This window comes from Cervus canadensis, chromosome 18 (assembly GCF_019320065.1).
Source record: "Cervus canadensis isolate Bull #8, Minnesota chromosome 18, ASM1932006v1, whole genome shotgun sequence".
Taxonomy (NCBI): Eukaryota; Metazoa; Chordata; class Mammalia; order Artiodactyla; family Cervidae; genus Cervus; species Cervus canadensis.
The window spans coordinates 9,279,619-9,304,227 of record NC_057403.1 but is presented as its reverse complement, the minus strand read 5'-3'; the positions used below and the strand labels follow the sequence as shown (position 1 = coordinate 9,304,227).

At 42.0% G+C, this 24,609-nt stretch overlaps 2 protein-coding genes across 2 annotated transcripts; both read right to left on the bottom strand.

Annotated features, from left to right (window-relative positions):
- Positions 1 to 9,088: 9,088 nt before the first annotated feature.
- LOC122420480 (zinc finger protein 420-like) lies at positions 9,089 to 12,648 on the bottom strand (the record flags this gene model as incomplete). Its single annotated transcript, XM_043435604.1, is given in 2 exon segments — positions 9,089 to 11,622; positions 11,625 to 12,648. Coding segments are annotated over 2 exon segments (1,563 nt in total), but the record flags the coding sequence as incomplete, so codon positions are not given.
- Position 12,649: 1 nt separating this feature from the next.
- Positions 12,650 to 24,180, bottom strand: LOC122420478 (zinc finger protein 595-like). The gene is made up of 6 exons (XM_043435603.1): positions 24,140 to 24,180; positions 23,453 to 23,666; positions 20,235 to 20,321; positions 18,998 to 19,124; positions 18,418 to 18,510; positions 12,650 to 13,704 (listed from the first exon to the last, which is right to left on the bottom strand). The coding sequence occupies exons 5-6, from the start codon at positions 18,440 to 18,442 to the stop codon at positions 12,650 to 12,652; spliced, it is 1,080 nt and encodes a 359-aa protein (XP_043291538.1). The 5' UTR covers positions 18,443 to 18,510; positions 18,998 to 19,124; positions 20,235 to 20,321; positions 23,453 to 23,666; positions 24,140 to 24,180.
- Positions 24,181 to 24,609: the final 429 nt, after the last annotated feature.

Genomic DNA, 24,609 nt, shown 5'->3' with positions numbered 1-24,609 from the left:
ACTAGAGAGAGAATCAGAAGATTTAAAAGGGCTCAATATAGTTACTCAGAAATCCACACAGTTTTTCATGAAACTTCCTCAATGGCTCAATGGAGGAGCCATCAGGTCATGCCATTTGTCCCAGGCCAAGACAAGAATTCTTGTCCTCATTGTGAATGTGAAAATTAATCACTGGAGAGAAATACATAAATGATAAAAAGAATCAAGAATGGGTCAAGAGATGACCTTCTATGACAGTGACAGAAATAAACCAAGACTAACCCAGAGTCACTTCCTTTGAAGCAGATCGTCGCAAAGCACACGACAAAGTATTGCTTCCTCCATGATTCTCGTCCTTTTCATCTGAGTCATCTGCTCCACCACTGCCATGTGCCTGGATGTGCTGCTGGTTTGTCCACTTTGCTTACAGTCCAGGAATCCTTCACTTGATCCTGAAAGGCGACCAGGTCCAGCTTAGAGAACACAAGACGTGTTCATCAGAAAAAGGAGTATGTGATGTGGTGGTGATTCATCTGTTTCCAGTCCAGTATGTGTTAAGGTAAGAAGAGAAAACAAGGTAGAAAGTTGAAAGAGCAAAAAAAAAAAAAAAAAAAGGATTTCCCCAAGACTCTATTGAAAGCACCTTTAAAATACAAATGCATAAAAGTCAGATTCTGATATTGTACTCAAGCTTTACTGAGGATAAAGCAGGTAGAGGGAATCTGATTTTAAGAGGAGGTTGCCATTATTTTATGCCAGAGAATTTATAGAATCACCACTAGACCAGAATGAAGGATATGCAGGTCATGGAGCAACAGTTAGAACCAAAGACAGCCAAATGGACTGGTTTCAAACAGGGAAGGAGGACCTCAGAGCTGTATATTATCACCCTGCTTATTTAACATCCATGCAGAGTACATTATGCAAATGCCATGCTGGATGAAATAGAACCTGGAATCAGGATTGCCAGGAGAAATATCAACGATCTCAGATATGCACATGATACCACACTAGTGGCAGAAAGCGAAAAGGAACTAAAGAGGCTCTTAATGGGGATGAAACGGAGAGTGAAAGAAGCTGGCAGAAAACTCAACATTCAGAAAACTAAGATCATGGCATTTAGCCCCATCACTTAATTCAAATAGATGCGGAAAACGGAACCAGTGACAGACTTTAGAAGGGCTCCAAAATCACTGCGGATGGTGATTTCAGCCATGAAATTCAAAGACAGTTACTCCTCGGAAGAAAAGCTATGACCAATCTAGACAGCGTATTCAAAAGCAGGATATCACTTTGGACACAAACGTCGATATGCTCAAAGCTATGGTTTCTCTAGTAGTCACATATGGATGTGATAGTTGGACGATAAAGGAGGCTGAGCGCCGAAGAATTGAGAGCTCGAATGGTGGTGCAGGAGAAGGCTTCTTTTCTTTCTTTCTTTCTTTCTTTTTTTTTTTTTTGAGAAGGCTCTTAAAAGTCCTTTGGACTCAAGAAGCTGAAACAAGTCAACTGTAAGGAAATCAATCAAGAATATTCATAGGAAGGACTGATGCTGAGGCTGAAGCTGCAATACTTTGGTCTCTTTGTCTGCTGAACCAACTCATTGGCAAGATCCTGATGCTGAGAAAGATTGAAAGCAAAAGGAGAAGGCAGTGACACAGGGTGAGATGGTTGAATATCTTTGCTGACTCAGTGGGGATGAACTTGAGCAAATTCCAGGCATTGACGAAGGATAGGGAAGCCTGGCTTGCTGCATTCCATGGGATCCAAGAGTTCCACACAACTTAGCCACGGAATAACAAGAATGAAGGCAAAAGAAGTAGTGGTACATATACACAATGGAATATTACTCAGCCATAAAGAGGACCGTATTTGAGTCAGTTCTAAAGAGGTGGATGAACCTAGAGCCTGCTATACAGAGTGAAGTAAGTCAGAAAGAGAAATAGAAATATCATATACTAATGCATATATACGGAATTCAGAAAAATGGTACTGAAGAATGTACTTGCAGAACAGCACTGGAGAAACATAGATAATAGACTTATGGAAATGGGGAGGGGAGGAGAGGGTGAGCTGTATGGAGAGAGTAACATGTAAACTCACATTACCATATGTAAAAATAGAAATCCAAAGGGAAATTGCTGTGTGTCAGGAAACTGAAACAGCACAAGGAGTGGGGTGGGGGGGTGGAAGGGAGGGATATTCAAAAGGGAGGGGATATATGTATACCTATGGCTGTTTTATGTTGAGGTGTGACAGAAAACAACAAAATTCTGTAAAGCAATTATCCTTCAATTAAGAAGTAAACAAATAAAAAAGAATGAAGGCAACAGATTACATCAAGGAAGAAGTAGTTTAGAATCATAATGACTCATGAAAACTGTCTTTCAAATATGACACATACCCATTTTCCCCTAGAAAGCAAGGACCTGAAATTATTGGAAGAAGAAAAAGTCCAGGCATTCCCACTCCTCTCGATTAAAATCTATGGCCACATCCCAGAATGTCAGCTGTCCCTGAAATACAAAGGACAGATGCCGTGTGGCCGTGGGAAGAGTTCCTCATGTGACCCAGGATGAAAACAGCAAGTTCAGAGACCTGGTTGGGATTAGTGGTGTGTCTGATATCACAGAATGATAACATTTTTACACAGTAATATTTTCCACCACATTTATACCCCAAGAAAAGAGGATGAGATATGATCCACAAAGCATTACACAAACTACTGTGATCTGGAAGAGAAATTATAAAATGATCAGATCAGCACTGGCATATTAAGTTTTGAGTGTCATAAGACTGTGATACAGGATAAATTGTCTATCAAGAACACAGGAGACATTTTTAAAAAGCATACTCTGATTCAAGAGTTTTGGAGTGGTACCAGTGCTCCACATTTTAAACAAGCTTATTTTAACTAGTAATGCAAAGAAATCTGCTCCATAAATAGTCATTTTGAGCTACATGAGCTGCAAAGAAATAGAATAGTAAAGATTAATACTTAAACAATGAACTTTCAGTATTTTGCAAATTTGAGAGGTCTGATAGAATAGTACCCAGGGCAGCTACAATTCTTTGAATTATTTAGTATATATTATGTCTTTCTAACAGCTTTTACTGTTGAATGCACCACATAAATAATATAAAATCAACACCATTGCGGTTCCACCTTTTTGCAAATATTTTATCAAATATTCATTGAATGGAAGAGCTTGAATTTTGCTTCAGTTTGTGTGACCTAGAATTGAACTAATAAAACACAAACACACAGAGACAGCACTAATGAAAGTTAATAGAAGTTTTAGAGGAACTTTTGTGGTGGTCCATTGTTGGGGTCCTTTAATGGACCGGAACCTGCTGGTCCAGAGTAGACGATAAGAAAGTGAAAGAAGGAAAGAGGCTAAAATTCCTGGGTTATGCATCAGGCCTCCTCGCTCCAGAGAATCAGCCAGAAAGAGAGAGAGAGAGAGAGAGAGAGAGAGAGAGAGAGAGAGAGAGGGACACGGGGACCCAAGTCTCTGGTGGAACAAGGGTACTTTATTGAATTCTGTCTGAGTATATATACCATATTACAAGGTAGCTTCTTCAGATGAAGATCAAAAGACCAGACTTTACAAGTTACCAAGGAAACAAGAAGCAATAGGGGCCACAAGGCCAAAACGCAATCCATATCAAAAGAGGGTGGAAAAAACCCCTTTCACCAAATGGAAAAGCTAATGAAGGAAATCCTACGCAAGCATCCCATCTCTAGGATTTCAGTCCTGGGAGTGGCTTGGAACTGACAGTCCTGACGGGAACTGATCAGGAACGGAGGGCTCAGAGACACAGGAAGCAGCGCACAGGATCCTGCTGTGAAACGTTCCCTGACGGCCCGTGACTCAGACTCTCAGCTCCCAGGGCAGGGGGACGGGTTCAATGCCTGCTCAGAGAAATAGACCCCACACCCCACGGCTAAAGTTTCCCAGTGTCAACAAAGTCTCCCACATGGCTCTGAGATCCTGCCTGCGACAACTAAGACACAACTGAGCCAAACAAATAAATCCACGTATTTTTCAAAAGAACTTTATATAACTTGGGAGAATACCAAAAGAAGAAGAAAAAATCAAATAACATTTTTCTGCACACAGGGATACATTAAAATGAGATTATACTTACTAAGAATATTAAAGCTCTTCATGTCAATAAAATCAAGATTATTTTTAAAGGGTTAATATATATACATCTACTTGTGGATGATATTCTTTGTACATTTTAGATACATTTAGGGTGGAAACATACACAGCAGTATAAGATAAATTAGGACTCCTGGTTCTGAAGCTTTTCTTTCTTGAAAAACTGTATCATTTGTGTTGAGCTTTATCTTTCAACACAGTGGAGAACAGATTAGCGCCATTATGATTGTTGTAAATATTTTGAAAAAATACAAAAATGTGGTAAAAAGACTGTGTCTGTGATTTGAGCATGGAGTGTTCTGGAAACATCACACGTGGGCTTGGATGATCAATATGCCTACCCCGAACACCCAGTATCTATAATCTACACAATGAGTCTTCATTCTCAGAAGTAAAGAGAAACCAAGATGGGAAAGTTTCTCCATTAACTATGAGCATTTCCACACATTCTTTATTCCTTTCTTCTACAATCTCCTTTAAAGAGAGACGAAAGAAGTATGAACTTCACAGCCTCATGATGTCAGAGAGACGTCTCCAGAAGCAGTGGGCATCATTACATCATTACACCAGATGTCATGGTGTAAATGGATCACATGAAAGATGCACTATCACTGCCTGGGCATTCTGGAATTAACAAGGAAATTATAACTTGAATCTAACATTTTAAAATGTTAATTTTATGTAAATTTCATTTCACCTATACTTCCCCTGTTTAGTATCCTCATAATGCATTTAACTAGTAAGTCTTAAGAATGCAAAGGACAGTATCTCCCAGTTTTCTTTTTATTTCTGAACATTTTCTGAAAAACGCTGGACCACTGAGTTGAGTCACTGGGCTTCCCAGCTGGCTCAGTGGTAAAGAAACTGCCTGCTAATGCAGGAGATGCGGCTTTAGCCTCATGGTGGAGAGAAGCCCTGGGATGAGAAAATGGTAACCCACTGCAGAATTCTTGCCTGGAAAATCCCATGGACAGAGGAGAATTGTTTCTATGTATAATGGCATTTTCAAACTCGGTTTTAAATATCTAAATTGCATCCAGGTGCTAAGTCATCACTGCATTTCCCAACGTCCCTAAAATCCCAACACCAAACCACATCCGAGTGGGAGGATAGGAGTGACTCCCTATGCTGATCTCTCACAAAAAGAATATTTTGATTAAAAAAAAAAAAAAAAGAATATTTTGAACAGTTCAAAGTCGCTGATTCATGTTGAGAATTCATCATGCTCCATAGAAAGCGAAGATGAGGACAGTGGAGAAAAGGCTCTGGGACACAAGAAAGTAGTCTAGGGAGCAGGTCTTCACTATAATAAGAGGAAACGGGGGAAAATAAGTTGAAAACAAATAAATTAGGAGCAGAGAACCAAAGGCTTGCATATTCTCATTTGGGCATTTCAGGAGGAAATGCAGACACAGCCGGAGACCCAGAATAGGACATTTACCTGAGAAGCTGACGTTTCCGCTTCTTCTTCCTCCTGTTCTGTCTTCTCTGGGGATGTTACGCTGAGTTTTGAGAAAATGTCTGGAGGTTGTAAAGACATCACCAGATCTACTCCTATAATTTACATTTTAAGATACCAGATTAGCCAGTAGGTTTAATCCAGAGACTGTCCTCAGGCAGGATACATTATTGTTATATAATCCTAAGGAATGTAGAGGGAAAAAAAGTAAAAAGTTTGTCCTTTCTTCCTCCTTGAGTATTCTAGACCTCTCTCTCCTTGGCGACCCCTAGGCTTCTTATCAGCCTACCTAGGAATTGACTCTCTCATTCCCCTCTTTTCTTTTAGGAGAATTGTGTTGCCAAGGGAAAGGAGTGTTGTTTTCATTCCATAACTACTTCTGCTGTCAAGGGGCGGGGTCCGAAAATTGTTGAGACAACCTATTCTCCTAACCCTCGTATTGAGGGTCTCTGATTCAGGGGCCCCAAGAAATAGTTAGAGGAGGCTGTGGACTGATAGGAGCTTAGAGAACCATTTTTAAAGTAAAAGCTTTTAGACGGTTAGAAAATCCCATTATACAGTTACAGGCAAAACAGTCATTAAACCAAGTTAAAATCAAAATGAAAAGTCAGGTTATGTCTATAGTTACATCAGTCCAGCTTAAGGTTGTTAGATGTCATCAGTTTAAGATGAGGCATCACATGTGATTGTTTTTGATGGAAGTTGCAGACTTGGAGAGTCTTTTCCTTGAACTGGAGATGTCCACCACAGGAGGCCTTCCCCTGATGAAGAGGGGAGCACTCCACAGACCCAGCAGTTAGACTGATTGTGGAATTCAGCGTAGGAATGGGCCCAGGACAGGAAGGCAGTCTTGAGGATCAAATGGCATACTCAGGATTTTTAGAGTCAGCAGAAGTAGGCTCACATAGATTATCTGGTCCATCTTTTGGCTTGTCCAGACAGTCCAATTACAGAAGTGGATTGGGAAGATAGTGGGCCAGGGGCTTCAGAACGCACAGAGTAAGTTGCCCCAATATCTAAAAGGAAATCGATAGATTGGCCTCACACAGTTATTAATACCTGGGTTTCCTCAGGTGTAATTAGGATGGGAGCTTGTGTGGGGACCCCTGAGCACCTCCAGTCCTGATTGTCTTGAGAGTCCGACCCCTGAGACCTACGCCTCTGGGGGCAGTCTCTCTTCCAGTGTGGTCCTTTGCAGACCGGACATAGAGCCAGCGGCAGCTTAGATGCCTGAGGGCAATCCCGCTTGAGGTTCCCCTCCTTTCCACAGTAATAGCAACTCCATCCCTTTTCACCTGGGTCCCTCTGGGCATTTTGCACAGGCTGTTTAAGAACGGTTTTCATTGCCATTGCAATGAAACAGGCTTCCACCTGTTCCTTTGACTTTTTCTGTCTTTCTTTTCCTCATAATCCCTACCATAATAGACTGTCTGAGCCAGTTGGAACAGATTATCTACAGACTGATTTGGTCCATATGCCTGTTTTAATAGCTTATGGCTGGTATCTAGACTGAGTGAGAAATCTATCCTTTAAGATCACTTGTCCCTCTTCCCTTTTGCGATCAATCTCAGTGAATCTGCTTCTCTTAGTCTATCTAGGAATTTACCAGGAGCTTCCTTCTCCTCCTGTTCTATGTCTGCCAATTTGCCATAGTTAAAAGGCTTAGTTTAATGGGCTTCCTGGTGGCTCAGACGGTAAAGCGTCTGCCTGCAATGCTGAACACCCAGGTTCAATCCCTGGGTCGGGAAGATCCCCTGGAGAAGGAAATGGCAACCCACTCCAGGACTCTTGCCTGGAAAATCCCATGGACAGAGGAGCCTGGTAGGCTACATTCCATGGGGTCGCAAAGAGTCGGACATGACTAAGCAACTTTACCTTAAAGGTTTAGCACACCCCTGCCTGAGTCCTTCAAGAATATATCTGACAAAATGACTCTGATCCCATCTTCCTCTAGCTGTGTTGTAGTCCCAGTCTGGTTCTGTAATTGGGACCACCTCATTCCCACTGGGGAGGGTGGTTATCTCCCTCTTCCCTACTGATTCATTACCAAGCCATTCATCTCCATAAGCAACTGCTTTTCCCAAAACTTTTTTGAGTCAGGAGTCAGCATTTGTCCCAAGATATATATCACATCCTTCCAAGTAAGGTCATAAAGCAGAGTAACACCTTTAAAAGCTCTAACATATTTTTCTGGGTCCTCTAAATAGTCTACCAGATCCTCCTTGATTTCTTGTATTTCTTGATTAGAAAAAGGCTTATTAACTCTCATAGACTGATTATTTCTCCCAGTGGGTTCTTCATGAAGAGGCAGCCTCTTCATGTGTGGCTGTTCCTCGGTCTCTCTGGCTGCTCTGCGTATATGATCCCAGGGATAGATTGGAGAAACCTGCTTTTCTTTACCTCTTTGTCTCCTGGCCTCCATCTCATCTAGCAAAGTAGGAGGACAGGAAGGAGCTGAAGCTTTCACACCCAAATCTATACCCTTAGAACATAAGTCTGGCATTTTGCAGAGGGAAAAGAGCAACACATGTGCTACTTCTACCCACTTCCCTTGTTTTCTACAGAACCAATCTAATTGTAAAACAGGTATTATACTTAAGAGACCCTCCAACCGGCCACCGTTCGCCACCCTCCAGTGGGTACCGTGGCCATGCAGTATCACATAGGAAGACCAGGTGTGTATTCTTTAAGCCCTGGGAATCAAATCTATCTGTTTTTCAGGATACAGTTCAAAGGAGTGAGGCTGCAATTGTTAGCTCCCATCTGTAAGAGAGAAAAGAAGCGAACAGCGCCATCTTTCTACCGGAGGCATCCCTCCCTGCTCTAGATGGGGGTGTAGACAGACTTTACACCAAAGCTTCCTTCCCTGGTCAGACTTAGTCTGTCCCTTACCAACCCAGGGGCCGTACTTGTCCGTCCCGGTTCTACCACCAAGACGGGGTGGAGATGCACCGGGGGTAGACTTGATGGCTTCCCTGAGTGATGTCCAGCTCCTCACCATTAAAACCTTGCTTGCCTCTGATGCCACCGGGGGTGCAATCAGAGTAAGCTTCCGGAACACCTCCCAGGCTAAACCGCAGGGGGAAACAGTGGTCACCTGAGTGTCTGTGCATGACCCTGAGTATACTCCTGACCACAATAAAACCGATATGAACAGAAAACTGAGATGTTACTTCCAAGCATCACCTCACCAGTATAAGAGCCTCCTCTGGCCCACTAAGAGCCCGCATTATCAAAGGGTAAAAAGAAACCCATTGCAGTTCCAATCTGAGTGACCTTTAACCTCAGAGATGCTCTCGTAGCTAGAGCTCCATCTAACTTCCGATCTTTTGATTCCTATCATGGCTAGGTGCTTCCTGACTACCAATCCAAATGTGAGATCTAAGTCACAGTACCAGCACAGATCACAAGGCCCTTGAAAATCTATGTGACAGAGTAGGTTACTACTCCTAATTTCCAAGGAGTTATGAAATGGTCAAAGAGACCAAAAGTTTGACTGAGAAAGGAGAGTTCAGCCCACATGCTTAGCCCATCTCTGATCAGTCCCTGAAGGAGACGCTGGGTGCCTCTTGGCATTGGCAGGTCGGTATAAATCCCTGACAGGTTTCTGCCATCAGCCCTATGAGGTCACCACAGAGCCGCAGAGCAGTTCACTTGCTTCATGCAGGGCATTTCATTCATTCACGCAAGCACACCAAAGAGTTAGTCAAGTACAGCAGAAAACGTGTTCGCTAGGAAAACTAGAGCTCCAAGCACTCTTTCCTTGTTCTGAAGAATCCCGGATAAGCCCCCAAGGTGAAAGGTTGGTGCTGAATCACGCAAAGAGGCTGGGGTTCTTGGCCTCTGGAGAATTCAATCTGGGGCCAGAGACAAGGCTTGATTGCTCAGAGCTTTTGTGTAGTAAAGTTTTATTAAAGTATAAAGGAGACAGAGAAAGTTTCTGACATAGACATCAGAAGTGGGCAGAAAGAGTATCTGCTTCCTAGTGTTAGCAATGGAGTTACATACTCTCCAATGAATCCAAAGAATGTCTGCAGGTTGTAAAGACCTCACCAGATCTACTCCTATAATTTACATTTTAAAATAACAGGATTAGCCAGAAGGTTTAATCCAGAGACTGTCCTCAGGCAGAATACATTATTGTTATATAATCCTAAGGAATGTAGAGGAAAGAAAAAAAGTTTGTCCTATCTTCTTCTTTGAGAATTCCAGACCCCTCTTTCCTTGGGGACCCCCAAGCTTCTTCTCAACCTGCCTAGGAAACGACTCTCTCACTACAGACAGAAGGACCTTGAAAAGCTGAGAAGAACGACCTCTCCTGTTCTCTGTCTCAGGAGACATTCAGGAACAATCAATTCCTACCTGGAGACCAGCCTGTGAGCTAATTTCTTGATTGTTTTCTCCCCATAGATAGCTGCTAACACTCTGCTCACACAGACGCTGTGAGCTGACTGACTTCCCCGGTCCAAATCCAGCTAGACCAACCCTGCGGCCTCTCCTGGGGCTGAAGCTGGGCCTCAGCTCTCACAAATGGACCAGGAGCCAAGTCCTTATCCTGGGCCTCCCCTTAGAATCCCCTGGAGCACATACAACACACCACACTGATGCTCCCACAGGACCAAAATAGAACTCTGTTGGGAGGGCATCAGTGAGGTCATTTCCTGACACTGGTCACATGATCCTGATGGGAAACCAGATGGAAACCACTTGGCTAAAGATTCTTTCTGAACCATTTCAATGAATACAAATCCCTGGTGGCCAGGTCCCCACTCCAAGAACTTATGAATCTGCAGGTCTACAGTGGGGCCATGAAAGGAGTCATCAGCAAATCCCATTTTGTTCTGATGTTTCTTCCCCAAAACCAATGTTCAGGAGTCCTGAGCTCAAAGCCTCACACTCACCACACCTACGACCTCTCTGTAGGGGAGGATTTAGGGCAGGAGTTTCTGAGAGAGGTCAAAGCTGGAATCAGCCAGAGAAACCAGGAGTACTTGCAGTTCAGCTTTTATAAGTTACCCTGAGTAAAGTGCCTCAGACTCCCTAGGCTGAGTGTGGATTCATCCATTCAAACCAAGACAAGGATTCTGGTGAGCACTGTACGGATTATTTGAGTACTGAATTACACTCACTTCAAATAATCTCAAATCATGTCATTACTAACAAGCATACATACATTGCTAAGAATTGTAACTTTCTAACCATAAACCTCCATCTCACGATTCATGCTAATACATCCATCTTCTATGTGTTTTAACTATGGAGTACTCCCTACAGTCATTCTCCTTCAGAGAAACTTCTGAAAACAAAACTGATGAAATGCCTTCTAGTATGCAATCTCTGATATTTACTTTGATTTAACTTTTGATTAACAACCTTTCTACATATTTGTTACATCATTTCCATAGGTTTCTTACATAAACTCTTGTGTTTTCAGATGCATGTTCAGGGCAAACCTCTTCCATCACTTGTTCTATTATTAGGGTTTCTTTCCGGTGTGTGTTCTCAGATGTTTAGTGAGATTACCACTATCACTAAAGGCTTTGCCACATTCTGTACATTTATAAGGTTTCTCTCCAGTATGAACTCGCAAATGTGTAGTAAGAATTGAGTTCCGATTAAAGGTTTTGCCACATTCTGTACATTTATACGGTCTCTCCCCAGTATGGATTCCCTGATGTTTAGTAAGACTAGAAACGTTAAAAAAGGCCTTGCCACATTCTGTACATTTATAACGTCTATCCCCGGTATGAATTCGGTGATATTGTGTAAGGGCCGAATTCGTAGTAAAGGCTTTGTTACATTCTTTACATTTATAAGGTCTCTCTCCAGTATGGAGTCGCTGATGTTTAGTAAGACTAGAAACGTTAAAAAAGGCCTTGCCACATTCTGCACATTTATAACATCTATCACCAGTATGAATTTGGTGATGTTGAGTAAGGGCTGAATTCGTAGTAAAGGCTTTGTTACATTCTTTACATTTATAAGACTTCTCTCCAGTATGAATTCGCTGATGTCAGTAAGATGTGAGTATTGAATAAAGGCTTTGTTACATTCTTGACATTTATAAGGTCTCTCCCCAGAATGAATTCGTTGATGTCGAGTAAGACTTGAGCACTGAATAAATGTTTTGTTACATTCTTTACATTTATAAGGTCTCTCCCCAGAATGAATTTGCCGATGTCAAGTAAGATGTGAGCAATGAATAAATGTTTTGTTACATTCTTTACATTTATGAGGTCTCTCCCCAGAATGAATTAGTTGATGTCGAGTAAGACTTGAGCACTGAATAAATGTTTTGTTACATTTTTTACATTTATAAGGTCTCTCCCCAGAATGAATTTGCTGATGTCGAGTAAGATGTGAGCAATGAATAAATGTTTTGTTACATTCTTTACATTTATGAGGTCTCTCCCCAGAATGAATTCGCTCATGTCCAGTAAGAAGTGAGGGACGGCAAAAGGCTTTGTTACATTCTTTACATTTATAAGGCTTCTCTCTAGTATGAATTCGTTCATGTTGAGTAAGTTGCCAGCACTGAATAAAGGCTCTGTTACATTCTTTACATTCATAAGGTCTCTCTGCAGTATGAATTTCCTGATGTCGGGTAGGATGTGAGCATTCAATAAAGGTTTTGTTACATTCTTTACATTTATAAGACTTCTCTCCAGTATGAATTCGCTGATGTCGAGTAAGATGTGAGTATTGAATAAGGGCTTTGTTACATTCTTGACATTTATAAGGTCTCTCCCCAGAATGAATTCGTTGATGTCGAGTAAGATTTGAGTGCTTAGTAAATGTTTTCTTACATTCTTTACATTTATAAGGTCTCTCCCCAGAATGAATTCGCTCATGTCCAGCAAGACGTGAGGGACGACTAAAGGCTTTGTCACATTCTTTACATTTATAAGGCTTCTCTCCAGTATGAATTCGCTGGTGTTCAATAAGATGTGAGTTGTAAATAAAGGCTTTGCCACATTCTGCACATTTATAAGGTTTCTCTCCAGTGTGAATTCGCTGATGTTGAGTAAGAAGTGAGCGATACTTAAAACGTTTTGCTACATTGTGTACATTGGAAAGGTTTCCTTCCTGTATGAATTTTTTTATGTCTCCTTAGGTGGCGTGATTTACTAAACAGTTTCCCACATATCTTACACTTGCTTTCTTTCTGTGAGTTCTGAACAGTCTGTGGTTGAATAAGTTCTGAAGACTGATTAAAAACCATACCATATTCAGTACAAGTCCCCTCTTCAGTACAAGTACTCTCATCAAGAGAAAAACCTGACATTTGATCAAAGGCATTTCTACATGTATTACTTGTAGAATCCTTGTTAGAAGATTTGGGTCCCTGATGTTTCTTAAGGTTGGAGTCTCCTTCAACCCTATACCCAGGTTCATTGCCTGAATATCTTCTCAGCCCAGCATAAATACTCTTGTAATTATTGGAGCTGGAGCTCTTACTTAAGGTCTGACTCATTTTATTACACACGGAAAGTTGTTGTGTACTGACCATATCACAATATGTATTGAACAGTAATGGTTGGATTCCATCTCTTCCAGTATCATCAACATTATACATCTTGGAATGGAGAGAAAATATCTGTTGGGGCAAGAAAAATGAGCCCCTGCTCATGGATCCCTCAAATTGATTAGATTGTGAGTTTGAATGTATGTTGAGTCGAAGCCTATGTTCAGAATTGTTTGAATGAGTATTTGCAGTAGAGACAAGATTACCTCCCAGATATTTCACGTTTCCTTTTAGAGAACATGTATGTTTCAAAAAAGGATGAAAATCTTTTCTTAAACACTTACACATCTTGGCAAATGTTGAAGACTGAAGTGGGTGTTTTTCCCAACGTGACCCAGGTCGCTCAATTCTTTTTCCAGTAATGTTAGAAATCTGTGTAACTGTCTCCATTTCTTTATGTCCATATAAACATCCTCTCTGTCTTTCATATACCCATGTATATTCCCAGACTTTCCTTAAATGTAAGTTTCTGAGATGAAATATGTGATATATTCCTAGGTTTGCTTTTGGGAACACATCTTCTAATGCTGGATTCTTCGGCATCAAATCCTGGGTGTCTTGTGCAGACAAGGCTGAAAGATATCAAATAACAAGTAACTTCCCCTGCTATTCTCAGTGAATATCTTTAAACATTTAGAGAAAATCGATGACCATAGCTAGTTTAAAACTAAAATAGAGATAATAAAATAAAATAAAATAGAGATGGAAACATCAAGATGCCAGAGGATTAGGCAGATGTGGAGACCATCTCTGTCTCAACAAACAAATCAGAAATGGAAAACTTTTCACAGAGCCCAGCTGAACACTAGCAGAGACCCCTCGAAATCTAAAGAAACAAGAAAGATTCCTGCTGAGCCAGGTAGGACACGAGAAAGAAGAAGGGAAAGGAAGAGGAAGTGGGATGGGGCCTGCAACCTGGGGGGACATGAAACTGAGGAGCGGTCTTCACATCCGGGGAAGCCCCTCATGAGGGGCTCAGTTTGGACAGAAGGAGAGCTTCATTCTACTTGAGAAGAGACCATGGAAACCAGTCTGTGGCAGCAGGAGAGAGAGAGACCTGCACACGGGGTCCTGACCCCAGCCCTGCCCACCCAGCCTGAGAGGCATGTCCACCACTGCAGACAAGGGCTGGGTGTGGAAATGTGGGGTTCGGAGACCAGACCCAGGCAGAGGATTGAGGTTGGCTGTGAGGAAACATGCTGAAGGGATAGGACTGCAGGAGGAGCTCTGCAAATGGGATGCTTGTGGTGGAAGCCTGAATCACCAGAGAGCAGAGTGGCATTGGGGAGTGATGCCCAGAGAAGAAGCCCATTGCATCCCTAGTCCCTTGTGCCAGACCCTGCTTGCCAAGGACTATGAAGAACTCCACCCATGTAGGATTTTTGAGCCCCCAGCACGGCCTCCCCCATCGATCTGTGCTCCTCCACAATCAGCAGACTCCTGTGCTCTGGGGCAGCTCAGGAGAGGACACCTGTGAGTTGCCCACATGCTCAGATGGAGCTGAAAGCACAGCTGAGCCCCAGGGATGAACAAGAAAAGCTGACACCTCTCCCTGCAGCAACAGAAGCCACGGTTTCACACCCACGGCCAGCTGTGTAACCTCAGCCCCTACAGAGCATCTGAATCACCTACCAGCGCTCTCTCCGTCAGGGCAGGGGCAGCTCTAGCTGCTGCAGACTCTGTGGGCTCCCACAAAAGGGGGCTGGGCCAGGACAGAGCCTGAGCTGCCCCAGAGCACCACAGCAGGTCCAGCTCCACGCTGAATGCAATCCCAGGACCTGACTTCACTGAATCTATGCCAGTGACCTTGTGAAAACAACATCTGTGAACATCCAGGGCCATGTGCCATCAGGCCCATGGTTAAGGTGGGGCCAAGAGCAGTGCCTACACTACATCACATGAGAGCCTGCAGAACACATGGGAGGGGAACCAGAGCACACCCTGAGTGAACATCCCCAGAGGAGTAATACTCAGCGACTTTTCTCCATGTGCGGGTGCTCCAGTCCCACCTGCCTCGCACCACAGATCAGAATCACAGCTAAGACTCAGATCTGGAGGCTCTATTCCACCACGCAGGGAGCAGGCACCACCAGAGAGAGGGCAGTAACAGCCACAGAACAATGGGGAAACAGCCCTGAATATCCACAGCAGGCTCTGGGCACAGTTAACAAGAATCAAAGCCCAGATCAAGAGGATGAGGGCACAAACCTCGGGACCAACCTCACCCACCAAGGTGCAGACACCAGAAGGAAGACTAACTCGGTTCCTGTAGCCTTCAAAAGAGAGACCACAAACAGAATGCTGGACAAAATGAGATGGCAAAGAAATAGGTTATAGGGGAAGAAACAAGATAAAAACCTCCAAGCACCACTGAATTCAGAGGTGATAGGCAATCTAATGATTACTTCCTGCTTTTAGTCATGTTAAGTGGAGACAGCAAACACTTTCACAAATTCTATATACCTAATAATTCTTAAATCCACGTCTTGCCACACAAGTTTCTTAGAATGGTCTATTAGATGTTTCAATCTAAAAATCATAAATGATAGTGACAGAGAACTAATCATTAACTGAGGACACATAAGCAGTGTCCAAGGAAGCTGAATACAAATAAGATAAACTTAATAAAGTACTAGTTTTAAGAAATTAAGTAAGAAGAGAGACTTTAAAACTATGACTGAAAGAGGGAACTCTACTCATTGCTCTGTGGAGACCTAAATGGGAAGGAAATCAATAGAACGGTAAAGACTAGAGATCTCTTTAAGAAAATTAGAGGTACCGGGAATATTTCAAGCAAAGATGGGAACAATAAAGGACAGAAACAGGATGGATCTAAAAGAAGCAGAAGATATTAAGAGGAGTTGGCAAGAATACATGGAAGAACGATACAAGAAAGATCTTAATGACCGAGATAACCATGATGGTGTGATCACTCACCTAGGAACAGACATCCTGCCATCCAAAGTCAAGTAGGACTTAGAAAGCATGATGACCAACAAAGCTAGTGGAAGTGATGGAACTCCAGCTGACCTATTTCAAGTCCTAAAAGATGATAATGCTAAAGTTCTGCACTAGATAAACCAGCAAATTTTGAAAACTCAACAGTGGACACAGGACTGGGAAAGGACAGTTTTCATTCCAGTCACAAAGAAAGACAATGCCAAGGAATGTTCAAGCTACTACAGAATTTCCCTCATTTCAAACAGTAAAGGCTCAAATATTTTCCTAGCAAGGCTTTAACAGTATGTGAACTGAGAGCTTCCAGATGTTCTAACTGGATTTAGAAATGGCAGAGGAACCAGAGATCAAATTGCCAAAATCCCTTGGATCATATAAATAGCAAGAGAGTTCTGGAGAAACAACTACATTTGCTATTGGCTACACCACAGACTTTGATTGTGAGGATCACAAGAAACTGTGGAAAATTCTTAAAGAGATGGGAAAACCAGACTCCCTTACCTGCCTCCTGAGAAATCTATATGGGTGTCAAGAAGCAACAGTGAGAACTGGACATGTGACAATGGACTGATTCCAAATTGGGAAAGGAGTTCGTCAAGGCTGTACATTGTCACCCTGCTTATTCAACTTATATGCACAGTATGTCATGCAACATATCAGGTTTGATGAAGCACTAATTGGAATCAAGATTTCAGGGAGAAATATTCATAATCTCAGATGTACAGATGACACCCCCCTTATAGCAGAAAGCGAAGAGGAACTGAGGAGTCTGTTGATGAAACTGAAAGAAGACGGTGAAAATGCTAAAAAACTCAGCCTTCACAAAGTGAAGGTCATGGCACCAGTCAGGTCGTTTCATGGCAATCGGCAGGAGAAACAGTGAAAGCACTGACTTTATTTTCTGGGTTCCAAAGTCACTGCAGATGGTGACTACAGCCATGAGAGTAAAGGACGCTTGCTCCTTGGAATGAAAGCTGTGACCAAAGCTGGCAGCGTATAAAAGCAGAGACATTACTTTGCTGACAGAGGGTCGTCTAGTCAAAGCTATGGTTTTTCCGGTAGTCATGTTTGGATGTGAGAGTTGGACCATGAAGAAAGCTGAGTGCCGAACAATTAATGCTTTTGAACTGTGGTGTTGGAGAAGACTCTTGAGAGTCTCTTGGACTGCAAGAAGATCACACCACTCCATCTTAAAGGAAATAGGTTCTGAATATTCATTGGAAGGACTGATGCTGAAGCTCTGATGCTCTGGCCACCTGATGCGAAGAACTGACTCACTGAAAAAGACCCTGATGCTGGGAAAGACTGAAGATGAGAGAAGGGGACGACAGAGGATGAGATGGTTGGATGGCACCACTGACTCGATGGCCAAGAGATTGAGCAGGCTCTGAGAGCTGATCATGGACAGAGAAGCCTGGCTTGCTGCAGACCATGGATTGCAGAGTCAGACTCGACTGAGCAACTGAACTGAACTGACTGATATGTATGTTTAATTCTCTTTGCTGTATAGGAATTCAAAATTGGAAAACAGCTATATTCCAATTAGAACTTTTAAAAAAGATTTCTTTATATAACCTAAAAATTGTCATAGTTTGAATCAACTATTAATAATATAGTGGGAAATGTGCTAAGAGTTTATGTGAATTTATTTTAAAATTCTAAGAGGTAATAGAATATATAAAGTATTTTAGAAAGCTAGAATCAGGGCAAATACACTTAAGATATTTAATCTGAGATCATATAAGTGAAAGAGAAACTTTGAAGTCAACCTGAGATGTGCATTCTTTCATTTTCACAAGGTTTTGCTTTCTGCAGGGAAAAATTACTTGAATTTGAAATGCATATAGAAGGTCCTATGTGTTGCTCCCAGCGGATAGGAAATTATAAACCAGAGGACAGAAACCTGTTCCCAGTATTCCTAGAAGTTTGGCAGTTTGTCTACCACTCCACTCACACATTTCTGTCTAGAGGTAGAAGGAAATTTGAAAAGGACTGTCACATATTTACTCAGAAATGGGCAGAGTTTTCCTAGGGCCCCCAAGCAATGGAAGAGCAACGAATGAATGCAGTTTGTCACAAGCCAAGAGGAGACTTTTAGTTCACACTGTGGTGGAGAAAACTAATCGCTGGAGATAAATTCCATGAATGATTTAAGAGACAGAATGGGGCAGGTGATACATTTCTATGACAGTAGCAGACACAAACCCAGGTTTTCAAAAACCATTTCCACTGAAGCAAATCTTCCAAAGCCATGTGACGAAGGATGAGTTCCACGCTGCTCCTTGGACCTCTCACCTGAGTCATCATCTCCATCCGTTCGTACCTACCTGGGTAAATGGCTGTTGTCTCCATTCTCCTTATATTCCTGGGATCCTTCAGTTGCTCCAGCAATGCGACCAGGTCCAGCTTAGAGATAAGCCCTGTTGATCAGAGAAAGGAAACTTTGTGTTGTTAGACATTCATCAGTATCGAATCCAATATGTGAGACGAGAATGCATTTTGTTCTAGAAAACGATATCCAGAAATAACTTTATTCAAAGCCGCTATACAATACTAACAAACACCTATCAATCATATCCTGAGATTCTGGTCAAGTAGTACTAAGGCAAAAGTAAATGGTGTCAATGTGAAATTAAGAGAGTGTGCACCTATTTAATACCACAGAACTTACACAATTACCACTAACCTAGAATGAAGGAGGCAGAGTACATCAAGGAAGAAAAACATCACCAGCATAACGAGTCATCATGAAGCCTTTCTTTCTAAACTCACAGATACTCATTTTCTCCTAGAAAGCAGAGATCTGGAACTACTGTGGGAAGCAGAAAATTTCAGAAGACATTCGAGAAATGAAGGAACCAAAACCTAGTGGGTAGGTGAGTGATTCTGGAAGGCAGGTATCCTCACCCAAGGAGGCCAGGTTCCCTTAGTTCTCCAACATCACATCCGTGTACAATTCCCGCTGACCGAGGTCCAGGCTTTCCCACTCCTCTTGAGTGAAGTCTATGGCCACATCCCAGAATGTCAGCCGTCCCTGAAATACAAAGTACAGAACGCATGTGGCTGTGGGAAGACTTCCTTATGTGACCCAAGATGAAAACAGCAAGTTCAGAGACCTGGTCTTGATTCAGTGGCTTGGCTGGTATTACAAAATATATTTTCTACACAGTAATCTTTTCTACCCAATTTTAATGTGTAGAAAAGAGGATGAGTTATGATCCACAAGCCATTAGAGAAACTATTCTCATCTGAAAGAAAAATTATAAAATCATCAGGGAAACATTAGCATATTTATTTTTCAGTGTTCAGATTAGGACTAATTAGATTCTTGTAAACATTTTGGAAAATACAAAACTGTGATGACACTCTCTGATGTGAGCATGGAGTGTACTCGAAAAGATCAGACCTGGGCTTGGGATGAAAACCCCCACTCCCCAAACCCAGCATATCTGCTCAACACACCTGAGTGTTCATCTTCCAAAGCAGAAAGAAAGAAAGAATACATGGAGTTACTCCATTAATTGTGAGAATTTAGGCATATACCTCACTTTTTCTGTTCAAGACACTTGTTCAAGTCAAGTGGAAAAAAACAAATTCATAGTGTGGGAATCTCACAGAAACACCTAAACCAGTGAACATGAGTCATGAGATAAGAAGTACATGGAGGAATGCATTATCACTGCATGGGTATTTTGGCACTACATGGAAACTATGACCTGAATCTATCATTAAAAAAATGTTAGTTCAGGAACTTTGTGATGATCCAGTGACTAAGACCCTGAGCTTCCAATGCACAGAGCTCTGGTTCTTTTCCGATCAGGAAACTAGATCCCACATGCTGTAGCTAAGAGTTTACATGTCACAACCAAAGAATCTGAAAATTACAAGGATGACTGAAGATCCTACCTGCCACAAGAAGACCCAGTGCAGCCAAATAAATAAATATTTTAAAAATGTGTTGTAAGCAAATTTCACTTCATATATGACTTCCCTGATCTGTAGCCCAACGTTGCAGTCCTTTAATGGCCTGGAACCTGCTGGTCCGGAATCGACAATAAGAAAGTAAAAGACAGAAAGAAGCTGATATTCCCTGGTTTACGCAGAGAACCTATAAAGCCCTTGACACAGGGCTTGTACCACTCACGAAGGCACAGGGCATCCTCTCGAGGAACTCTTGAAAGTCCAGGTGAGAAAGTGAGCTTGGTAGGTTTCCATGCTTCAGAGAATTAGCCTGAGAGGGAGAGAGAGAGCGAGAGAGAGAGAGAGCGAGAGAAAGAAAGAAAGAAAGACACAGGGACCCAAGCTCTCATGGAACAAGGGTGCTTTAATGATCATTGTGTGAGCATATACAGGCTGTTAAGGAATTTCTTTGACAATCATAAAGATCAGAAAACCAAGCGTATAGTAACCGTTACCAAGGAAAGAAGGAATTAACAATGGTCATAAGGTGAGAAGAAAACCTGTATCTCAAAAGGGATGGTCATGACTAGGCAGATTTACTGAAGGGAAAGAGTTTACTGAAAGAAATCCATGCATGCGATTCATCTCATTTATCTCAGTCCTGGGAGCAGAACTGAACTGGTGTTAGAGTATAATATGACTTTTACACAGCAATATTTTCTATCGTAATCCTAAGCCAAAAAAAGATGAGAAATGAACCACAAACCATTTCAGAAACTATTCTGATCTGGAAAAGAAATGATAAAATAATAAGAACAACATTGGCATATTTATTTTTGAGTGTTGTATTTGTATGACACAGGATGAATTTTCTATCAAGGAAACAGGGAATATTTTTAAAAAGCATACTCTGACCCAAGAGTTCTTGAGTGGGACAAATGTGCCATTTCTTTTAGCAAGCTTAACTTTTTTCCTTAGTATTGTTAACAAGCTTCTTTTAACTAGTGGTATTCAAAATTCTGCTCCATGAATGGCCATGTTGAATAGTAACGAAATGCAATAGTAAGGTAAGCATTCATGCTTACTTTTGAACTTCAGGTGTTTTACACATTTTACAGTTCAAATATGATAGCATCCTCAGTAGCAACAATCATTTTAACTATTTAGGATATACTATATATCTTTCTGAGAGTTTTGACAGGGTCTTCCAATTATGTTGCTGTTCCACCTTTTTGCAAATCTGTAGCAAACATTCCTTAAACAGCTTAAATTTACTTCACTTTATGTACTCTAAACTTTAATAATACACACACGAATACATAGGGACAACTCTAAAGAAAGTTCATAGAAGTTTCTCTAACTGTAAAGAATACAAGAAAAATAACTGATCAAATCATATGAACATTTCCATGCATACATATATTAAAATGGAACTATATATTCATTTTACTAAAATGAAACAATCGAAGGCCATGGAAAATATGTAAGAACAGTTTTCAAAGGTTAGAATCAATACAAATCTTCATGAAATGATGATGGCTTTTAAATAAGCCCTAGGTTTCTGCCTGCACACACAGATGCACACATAAACACACTTCAGGTAAAAGCAACCTTCCATAAGCAACAGATCTTTTGGAAGAAACATTTTTAATCCACCTTAAAAAAAAAAAAAAAAAAACTCGTGTATTTTAGCATTTATGGTAAAACAAACATTTACAAATTGTGCATGAATGTGTGCTAAGTCACATGAATCACGTCTAACACTTTGCGACCCCATGGACTGTAGCCATCCAGACTCCTCTGTCCATGGGGTTTCCCAGGCAAGAATACTGGAGAGGGTTGCCATTTCCTCCTCCAGGGGACCTTCCTAACCCAGGGATCAAACCCAGTTCTCTTGCATTGGCAGACGGATTCCTTACCCCTGAGTCACTTGGGTTCACTGAAAACAAATTTTTCTCTTTAGTAACAATGATCAAAAACACAATATGAGAAATAGTCTACATTTTATTAGCAAATATACCATGACACCTATTTAGAACACATTTCCAGACCTATGTGAAGAAACTGTAAACCTTTACTGAAGCACATCAAGTCTGAAAACCACAAGTTTTACTTGGAAGATGTGGTGACATAAAGACTTCAGTGACTCCAAACTCAGAACAATTCAAACTCAAAACAAACATGGATATTTCAAGTATAAGTCTCAGCTGTATCTAGGAGAGCTAACATAATTTTGAATTTAAAAATGAAAAAAACATAAAGAGGGAAATTACAGATTTCTGTAATTACAATCTGTAAATCTGTAATTCTGCCAAATTACGGATGAAGTTTTAACTGTATAGACTAGTAAAACTTCAAAATAGATGAAGCAAAATAGTTACAAGGTAGTGAAAGAAGCTCACCTAAAGAGAGACTTAGACATTATTTTGAAAAATAGAAGGTAAACACAACAAAATATTTTTTTAATATTGAAACAGGTGAGATATTCCAAAGTAAGAAAAATCAGAGGGGAAAAAAAAGTCAAAGGGCATAAAGGAAAGATTTAGGTTTCAGCGTTATGTAATAAAGAATTTAGGGAGAAAAAAAAAAAAAAAAGAATTTAGGGGCTTGCCTGATGGTCCACTGGTGAGAAGTCTGCCTGTCAATGCAGAGGACACGGGTTCCATCCCTGGTCAGGGTAGATCCCACAAGCCTCAGAGCAACTAAGCTAGTGTGCCACAACTGCTGAAGCCCACATCCTCCAAGCCTGCCAGGGATTAATACAACGACTGAACTCGTGCCTTAGAGCCAGAGCTCCACAACAAGATAGTGGACCCTCCTAATCACAACAGAGAAAGCCCAAGACCATCAGCAAAATCCCAGTATAGCCAAAACTAAATAAATACCAAAACAAAACAACAAAAAAAGAATTTGGCAGGCTTTGGTCCCCAGGTTCTGGAAGTTTGTTAACTACTCTTGGAATTTAAGGTGTTTTTTTTTTTTTGTTTTTTGTTTTTTCCCTCTTGGAATTTCCTTAGTGACTTTAGTAGCTTTATTACTCTCCGTGGGCCCTGATAATTTATGCTAGCAACATGACCTACGGTCGGCCCCTAGCTTAATAATGGGATGACTCAGGTTGTGAGGCTGGGCATTTCACAAAGACCAACGAAGTGACTAGAGATTTGGGGCTTTGAGCCAGGTGGGCTGATTAGCCCAATCTCTAAGGAGGGGAGAATGCTGGAGATGTTATCAATCCCACCTGTGTAGCTAAACCCGAATAAAAGCTCGGGACTTAAAAGCTTGAGTGAGCTTCTCTGCCCGGCAATACTGTTTTCTGTCACACATGCCAGGAGGGCAATGGGTCCCTTGGCATGATGACTATGGGTAGGTTCAAACAAACCCGTTCAGAAGTTAAGGAGCTTATCAAGTCCAGAGAAACAGCATTTCAGGAAAGAGAGAACAAACACGGACTATGCCTCTCACCTCGAAAGGAATCATTTCTGACTCCTTGATCTCCTTCTCCTCTGGTCTTCCTTCTCAGGTAAGATCAGTCTTGGGAAGTGACCCGAGGGTTGAAAATAGGCTGTTCAATACTTAGAAAACCACAGCTAGCTCCCTGTAACACAGCCCCACACAGAGGGAGGATCTCAACAGGTACAAATCACAATCCTCCACGGCCACTGGCACAGCAGGGATTCTGGAACACAGAATCAAACGAGGTGTTTTTAGTTTTATTCTTTTCTTCAGAATTCGCGGCCCTTCCTGTGAAAACCACGCGTTCTAGGCTGACCCTCCCCTTCAAACCACAGGCGAGACCCTGACCAAACTCCATACAGAATAGAGCCTCCTTCACCTCTTCGTGGATCAGGGACCTCGGGGTTGGGCAATGCAGGACTTTTAAGCAGCGGTCTCTACACGTTAGAAGGCAGAGCTGCCAGAGAAGGACATGGACTCTAGAACGATGTTAACAGGAAGCGGACGTGGGCCCCAGGGTCCCGGCAGCTAAGCTAACGGACCTCTGAACTTCTCACGGCGATGCGAGGACACACTGGGGACGGGACAATGGGGGCGGTACCTTGAACGTCCACAGAGACCCCCGAAACCCACGTGTGAAGGACAACAGGCCGTGGGACGACGACATCCGGGTTTTAAACTAACAAACAAACTCACCAGAACTCTCTATCGCTCATTTAAATGCAACTCCGGTCTGCATGTTACTGCGCACGCGCGGGCGGAAAATCCGGTACAGAGGAGGGTGAGTGCGCTACGCTGCGGCCAACCAGAGGCGACCTAAGGGGGGAGGGTGGGAAGAGGCCGGAAGCGCAGGTACGTAGGGGCGGGGCCAGTGGGGGCGGAGCCTTACCTCCCTTCACCCCTCCCCAGTCGGGTTTGGGTCTGTTGGTCCTTCTGTCCAGCTGTGCTTCCTTTCTCTGCCTTTTGATGTCTTTAAATCTCCTTGACTTCCTCTGGAGCAGAGCTGCTTCCTGCCTGTTCTAAGTTAGTGTTTCACACAACTTAAGGCAAAAGAGAAGAATTTTGAGAGCTGCTTCTATGGGAAGCTGAGATGTATTCAGCAAGTTGAAAAACAGGGAAAATTCAAAAGCCCTTTGTGTGAGTGTGTGAAGATGTGTGTCTCCTCA